This window comes from Agrilus planipennis, unplaced genomic scaffold, assembly GCF_000699045.2.
Source record: "Agrilus planipennis isolate EAB-ADULT unplaced genomic scaffold, Apla_2.0 scaffold17, whole genome shotgun sequence".
Classification (NCBI taxonomy): Eukaryota; Metazoa; Arthropoda; class Insecta; order Coleoptera; family Buprestidae; genus Agrilus; species Agrilus planipennis.
The window spans coordinates 2,274,428-2,282,507 of record NW_020439021.1 but is presented as its reverse complement, the minus strand read 5'-3'; the positions used below and the strand labels follow the sequence as shown (position 1 = coordinate 2,282,507).

General features: G+C 34.0%; 2 protein-coding genes across 2 annotated transcripts in view; both read right to left on the bottom strand.

Annotated features, from left to right (window-relative positions):
* The window catches only part of LOC108744326 (2',5'-phosphodiesterase 12-like), an 83,649-nt gene that overhangs the window by 36,313 nt on the left and 39,256 nt on the right, over nucleotides 1–8,080 (bottom strand). The gene's annotated exons all lie outside the window — the stretch shown is intronic.
* LOC108744402 (mitochondrial fission 1 protein) lies at nucleotides 76–950 on the bottom strand. The gene is made up of 2 exons (XM_018480145.2): nucleotides 790–950; nucleotides 76–688 (listed from the first exon to the last, which is right to left on the bottom strand). The coding sequence occupies exons 1-2, from the start codon at nucleotides 832–834 to the stop codon at nucleotides 278–280; spliced, it is 456 nt and encodes a 151-aa protein (XP_018335647.1). The 5' UTR covers nucleotides 835–950; the 3' UTR covers nucleotides 76–277.

Below are 8,080 nucleotides of genomic sequence, written 5' to 3'. Positions count from 1 at the left end.
GCTTATTTCAACAGTTTTAAACTTTATTACAAAAAATAACAAGAGACTATAGTATATGTTCAAACAAAGCAGAAATTAAATAAAATATAAATTTATTATATTTAATTTATATAAGAAATTTACAATTCTTATTGATAGAACTAGTCACATTCAGAGGACATACTGAAGTAAACCTACAAATGCATTAAGCAGAACAAATACTAAAGCGATAGAATAAATTATTAAATTTATTATTACATTTTAGGTAGTGTTACAGTTCCTTGACAACAGTCTACAGTTATTTTTTTGCTGCCCCAAGTAGTGAAATACCTAAACTAACTACAGCTCCCAGTGCAACGATTGCACCTCCTGTGATTGCTATACCTTTTAATCCCTCCTGTGTCATTTTCTTTTCAATGACATTTTTTAAACCTATCACTTGAGAATTGTTTGGTTCAATATTAAGGAAGGCATTCAGGAAATTTAATGCTTGTCTATACTGTTTTAATCTAGCATTTCCAAGAGCTAGATAGAACAGATAATCCCTCTTTCCTTCTTCATGAGTTGTAAAAAGCTCTTGCAAAAGCACTAGACCTTTTTTAATATCTACAGGATATTTACTTCTGACTAAACACCAAGCATATTCGAATTGGGCTTTGGGTGTAACATCATTTTTGTATAGTTGCTGATGGTAGATATTTTCGAATTTCTAAAAAACCGTAACATAACAATGAGTCATTGTTTTTAGAAAATTTGTAAACAATATTGTTAAAAAATGACGTTTATAAGACTAATTGATTAACAAATTACCTGCAAATCTTCAGGTGAGACCACTTCATTTAATAAATCATTCATTGCGTATTTTAATGATAAAATTGTTTAGTTTAATCTTTTGCATACAATTGTTTAACCTACAATTTTGAGCTTTAGCACAAAAATATTACACCACTAAATGTCAGATTTCAGATATATTAAAATTAAAACCTATACATGTAGGAGGTGCCATCTATCCCAATCATTAAATGTTATACAGCAAAATGTTGAATGCAACTATCTGTAAAATGAACCTGAGACAATTTTTGAACTATTCTCCGTAAGAGGACGCCTAACGTACGAAATTACAAAAATGTCGCAAAATATGTATTACTGATTACAGAAAATAACAACGAAAAATCACCCTTTTAAAGTATTAACCACTAATAAAATCACCAAAAGTAGAACGCATTTGTCCTAGTTATTAAATTATATCTATTCGATGCACTTTCATATCATATCATTTGAAAATTTGTGAAAAACAACACGAAATTATTAATAATTTCCTTCAATTTCGTAAAAATACATTTTCGTCAAAACAAATGTCACTTTACGATATCTAAAGAAACCAAAATGTTTTTTACTTTTAAACCATAGCCATAAAACAATTCGTTAGTAATTTAGTACGTAAACAGTTAATAACTTATTATGTCCTAGCAAGGACGCCACAATTGGCTTCTCGACATTGGTAACGAATAAACCATAATTTTCATTTATTACTTTTAAGATATAAAATAGATTTTAAAAAATATCCTAATATATACAATACAGATATATGTAGGTATATATACTAGTAGAGATGTGCGAATTGGTTTTTTAAAAGTATTTAAATACAAAATGCAAATACTTTTTTGATTTGTTATTTCAAATGTAAAATACAAAATAGATTTCACTTTTGTGTTTTAAATGCTAAATGCAAAATACGTATTTTCAAAATACTTTTGTCAAATAAGTACTTTTTGTAGTAGGGGAGACCGGGGATGGTTGACTAGTTTTTTACTGAATAGTTCATATTTTTTGGGTTTTAATGATTATAAACCAGAAAAGCATGTTAATTGAAAGAAAATCTATTAACCCAATAAAAATATGTAATATTTAGTTCTTAGTTTAGTATAATAGTGATGACTTAATGCATTTTACAAAATATTAAATCTTAGTCAATCTACCCCTGGCCTGGGGTAGGTAGACCATATGCCCGGGGTAAGTTGACTCATGTACCAGTAAGAGTCAAATCATGAGAAGGAGCAAATAATTAAACCTTTTGTTTAAAAATAAACTGGCTAAAGTTTCCTCTTCTAGATTAGTAAAAATTTTTCCATTTTTTATAAATTCCACTGTGTCCAGGGTTAATTCTGCTCTCGTCAATTTCGGATTCTGTTCTAATTTTTCTTTTAATTTGGCCACGTAACAATTTAAAAGTCCAATAAAAAGTTAATTTATGTGTTGTTTTCAACTACATATTTCATTGGGGTTGGTTGAATAATTATTCAACCAGCCCCGAAAAAAATTGGTCTACCAACCCCAGACGCCATTTTTAANTTACGCTAAAGTGATTCTCCAGAGTTCAAGTTACTTATTATAAAAGTTTGCAATTTCTGGTAGCTTTTTTTCTGTTAATAAAAATAAATTTAATCTGTTCGGTTAACGAATCTCCATAAAATGACGTGTACAATTACAATTTTTTAAAATTTCAATAACTTTTTAACGGTTTAGTGAATCGATTTGTAATTTTTACAAGAGTTTTAGAATTGAATGAGAAACGTTCTTCCAAATTTTTATTTGTCTCGTAGCATTTTGATATATCTCCCAAACATCCTTACATGCAAATATTTCAAATAAATCACATCTCTGTATATTAAACATACATAAGCATTACCTATACATATATTGCGACATAGATACGAGATAGCTACTAGGACTATGTGCTGTACTCTGGCTAACACATCGAATTGGATTTCTGAAAGCGTTCACATCAAAATAACTAAAGCTTGTTGGGGGCTTATACGTGAAATTGTATCGGACCTTTTTCCGATTGGTCTTTAGTGTCAGGATCCGAGATCCATTCAACCGCTACAGCTTTGCACAGCGAGTTTATATCAAGAGTGGAGATTCTTTTCAATCGAGTGCCGTGTCGTAATTGATATGTTTGATTGTGTATCGACGGGAGTGATATAGTGGTGTAGCGCTGATGACGATGTATTGAATTGCTTCATAGGTGGCATTCTGTATGCACACCACGGGTGATGTGTGAATGTGTAGGTTCTAGATGCTTTTATTTATATTTAGCGGTATGTGGTGTTTGCTGCTTATCGCTTCTAAAAGCCCAAATTACTACCGCTACTTAGTAGGCACTTAGTTTATTTAGAGTAACTTCGGGATCTAACATGAATAGGATTAAGGGGTTGCTGAAATTTTCACGCTTGTTGATCTATAATCAATTAGGGCTGCTGCATGACGAGACAATAGGCTATCCTTTGAAATATTGTCTTTTGTTTTTGAAATTTTTGATTTTGATTTATGCTTAGTCCTCCTCTATAAAATCATCTCGTCTTAGTAATGATCAAATATGCATGACTAAAGTAAGAAGGTCTTGGTTGCGGTTTTTATTGGCCTATTGACCGATATGAATACCCAGTTCGCATATTCCCGAGATAAAAATGTTCAGTCTCTCAGAGTCTCTGAAAGCGCGAAAAAAACTGTTTAGCGTCTCTGTACGAGAGACTCGTGTCGCTCATAGAGAGATCCTCATTTCGTGTCCACTTTTTGAACGAGAGACTCGAATCTCTGAACGAGAGACTGGAATTTCTCAATAAGTCGTGTCTCGATAGACATGATTAAAATTTTGTAAGTTCAACATATTTCAGAGATCCCAGTCTTTCTACGAGAGACTCGACTCTCTCAATCTTTCAGTTTCATTTATTCAGTCTCTGCGAGAGATTCGAATCTTCGAATTAACAATTTTATCGTTCGAGTCTCTCATACAGAGATCGTGAAAGATCAATAAAAACACCTAAGCAATAACTTGGAGACTGTGAAAGACTGTGAGAGACGCTCTCAGGGACGCTGAAAGACTGAGAGACTGGAGAGAGACTGAAAATTTTTGTCTAGGGTTGTGAAAGGTAAATGATTGGTTGCCGAGAATATGATCCGTTTTGGCTCAAATGGCGAATATGCATATTCTTCGATAGAATGTGATTATAAAGATTTTTGACGAAAACAGAGAACGCGCCGCACCTAGAAACATTATATGGCTATGGTTAAGATAAGTCTTTCAATTTGTTCCTCTTGATATCATATGAGTAGCCAGTTAAATGTCACTAATGCTAATAATTTAATCAATCTCCTGCCGCCTGGTAGATCATCTTTTGATACAATTTAGAGCATGTTTCTTATATGATATATAGAGAGAATCTGGGTCCATTTCGAGATAGTATAATTTACTTGAAATACTCTAACAGTTCAATTGAAAAGTCCCCGGCCTAAAATAGTAAAACACATTTTTTTTGCAAAATTCGTTTTTTTTATTCAACATAATTCCCTTCAAGGGTGATACACTGATTATAGCGATCCTCCAACTTTTCGATACCATTTTTGTAGTACGATTTGTCCTTTGCTTCAAAATAGGCCTCAGTTTCGGCGATCACCTCTTCATTCGACGAAAATTTTTTCCCAACGAGCATTCTTTTGAGATCTGAGAACAGGAAGTAGTCGCTGGGGGCCAGATCTGGAGAATACGGTGGATGCGGAAGCAATTCGAAGCCCAATTCATGAATTTTTGCCATCGTTTTCACTGACTTGTGAGACGGTGCATTGTCTTGGTGAAGCAGGACTTTCTTTTTCTGCAAATGCGGTCGTTTCTCGGCGATTTCGTCCTTCAAACGGTCCAATAACGCTATGTAATAGTCGCTGTTGATGGTCCTTCCTTTTTCAAGGTAGTCAATGAAAATTATTCCACGCGCATCCCAAAATACAGACGCCATAACCTTGCCAGCCGACTGTTGCGTTTTTGCACGCTTTGGAGCGGGTTCATCGTGTGCAGTCCACTCCGATGACTGTCGATTGGACTTCGGAGTGAAATGATGGAGCCATGTTTCATCCATTGTCACATATCGACGCAAAAACTCGGGTTTATTACGCGTGATCATCTTCAAACACTGCTCTGAATCATCAACTCGTCGTTGTTTTTGGTCAAAAGTGAGCTCGCGCGGCACCCACTTTGCACAGAGCTTTCTCATACCCAAATATTCGTGAATGATGTGATGTATACGTTCCGTTGATATCTGTAGAGTGTCTGCTATTTCATTCAATTTCAATTTACGGTCATTCAAAATCATTTTGTGGATTTTTTTAATGTTTTCGTCCGTAACAGCCTCTTTTGGGCGTCCACTGCGTTCACCGTCTTCGGTGCTCATTTCACCACGTCTAAACTTAGCATACCAATCCTTGATGGTTGATTTTCCTGGGGCAGTGTCCGGAAATTCGTTATCAAGCCAAGTTTTTGCTTCAACTGTATTTTTTCCCTTCAAAAAGCAATATTTTATCAACACGCGAAATTCCTTTTTATCCATTTTTTTCACAATAACAAAAGTTGCTTCACTAAAAATGCTATAATTCACAAACTAATGATCCGACAGCCGTCAAATTTATAGACGCGTCTTTTGAAGGTTAGGACTAACAGAAAATCATATGGATTTAGTTCTGCTGCCGCCATCTATGTGTCAGGCCGGGGACTTTTCAATTGACCGTAGTATATTCCAGAAAAAATAGTGGTAGAAATTGTGGTCGGTCGGGTCATTTCCACTTCTCATTTCCTTTACTCATAAGTTAGTGTGGGACTGTAGCTTCTCCATATTGCTTTTCAGCACTTGCCAATCAACATCAATCACTTTATATTAAAATATTTACAACCCCATTTTGTTTCTGATCTTTTACACATTGTAATAAGAGAAAGAAATGTAATGCATAGTTTCTTTAGGTTTGGGTTTAGCACATCACAATATCTTGTAGTTTTCAGTTTTACACAGCTTCCGAAATGGAATCCCTAGTTTCTGATGCCAAAATAGTTTGTTTATTGTGAAAGATCAGAGCCAAAGTAGGGTTGCAAATAATTTTATTGATGTAAAATCAATATCAAATCGTTTTATATCAAAATATTTACAACCCCATTTTGTTTAAGATTTTTTACACATTGTAATAAAAGGAAGAAATGGAATCCATAGTTTCTTTAGCTTTGGGTTCATCTATAAGTGAAGTTTTTCGAATCGTTTTCTAAGAATTTTGGATTATAGGCATTTATTAGCACATCACAATATCTTGCAGTTTTCAGTTTTACACAGCTGGAGTATATCAATTCGATATTGTTTTGAGGGCTGTTTTGTCGTAATTAATAGAATTTCGTAGTTCTTTGCTAAAGGTACGATAAGTGGTGATTTGACAGGTGCTGATATTAATTTGGAACTTCAAAATTTCATGGACCGTAATAATGAACCCGAAAAACAATACCGTTCCGATATTATAGATTATCCATTTTCAAGGAGTTTAGAATTAAAACAGTTCATATTCTGGAAAAAATAGTGATAGAAATTTTGGTCTAGCTATTTCCAACTTCAATTTCCTTTACTTATAAGTTAGTGTTGTACTGTAGCTTCTCCATATTGCTTTCCCATTAACTCCTCTACTGCCTGAGCATGATACATCTGTTCAATTTCGGATATTGAATGTACCTATGCATGTACATCTCGTTCTAAATACGTATATCAATAATATTGTGAGGAAGATTTAATGCACGCACGTAAACTGTCCGGAGGCAGATAGGGTGGGTATCATGTAGGTATATTATAGAATAGGTGGGCAGCAGCCAACAGTAATAATAGGAGAAGCATCACTAGTGGTACGTACTATTGTAATAACCGAGTTCTGTTTTAACCGACGAAACCGAACGGTCGGTTATCCGTCACCCTGCGGGAGTTGACTAATCATTGCTGGCATAACAATTACACTGTGCATAATTTTAATCTGCGGTTTTATCGCATGAATTAATTCGGAAAACGTTGAATAAACGATCGAATTTCCAGGCGAGTTTAGTTAATAAATTTGAATATTTAGCGGACGCTGTTGGTGACAAGGGCTTTTTGTGATTTCACCATGTAGCCACAACACTCACACACGCAATTAACTTTCGTATAATCTAATATTACAGTTACAATAAACTCTCTTTACCCTTTAAATCGTGCATTGCAAATAAAGAGCGTTTTTCGTTGCAGCTCCAAGCAATAGTAGCTAATCTTTACGCTACAATGGATAGACAAATGCTGAATCGGTTTTTTTTGTTTTCTCTTTTTTGAGAACAATGTATACATAAAATATTTACACCTACGTTAATGTAAGTTGTGTTTTGTTTTTAAATTTAATAAAATATTTAGCCACTTGGGTTACATTTCAATTATTTGTTTTCCTTTATGGTTGGCCCCTTTTTCTAGGCCAGTGGTTCCTAACCTTTTTAATATTGTTACCCCTGTGACCTATTAGGAAAACTGATTTTACCCCGGCCTTAAAATGTTATCAATACAAACAACACAAGCAAATACAAATATTTATAATAATCACAAATTGCACATCAGTCTTACAATTTTATATATCTAAACAATAAATTAAGTAAAAATAGTTAATGTAATTGTTGGTATTATTTTGCATTTAGCTTTTTTATGTTAGCTTTGATTTCGCTTAAGGCATATCCTGAGTCATGTTCAACATTTAGAAGGATTTTGGTATTTGTTTTTGGTGTAACCAAAGTTGAAAAACCACTGTCACATCTATAGGTGGTGGCAAAGGGTATTGGCATTTTTAAAGCTCTGTTAGCTAGAACAGGATAATCGGCACTAGCTTTTCTCCAAAATGTGCTAAGATCATAATTTTGAAATTCTACTCTGCAAGTAGTATTCTGGCGTAGTCCAAGATATTCCAGTTTGGTCGCTATGTCTTCGTTTTTAATAATGTTATCATCCGTAGTAAATGATCTTAATATCCAATAACTGGACTGACGATTATCCATATCCGGAAAATATTGCTTCAGTGAGTTTATTACTGCAGATAAATGCTGAATCACAGAATTTTCAAATGTGATTTTGTTTGGTTTAATATTTACCAGTTGTATAAACATCGACATATCTATAATTTTATATTTTTACTATGTAGCTACGTATTTTATCAGATTAGATCTTAATTATTAGGTTCTTTGTTACCCCCACAGAATAATTGATTTACCCCCGCGGGGGTAATTACCCCCAGG

Bases quoted from the DNA above. Each gene is read 5' to 3' on its own strand.
- LOC108744402 (XM_018480145.2), bottom strand. From the start codon at position 834: ATGAATGATTTATTAAATGAAGTGGTCTCACCTGAAGATTTGCAG. The intron at 689-789 runs GTAATTTGTTAA...ACGGTTTTTTAG, and splicing joins TCTCACCTGAAGATTTGCAG to AAATTCGAAAATATCTACCA.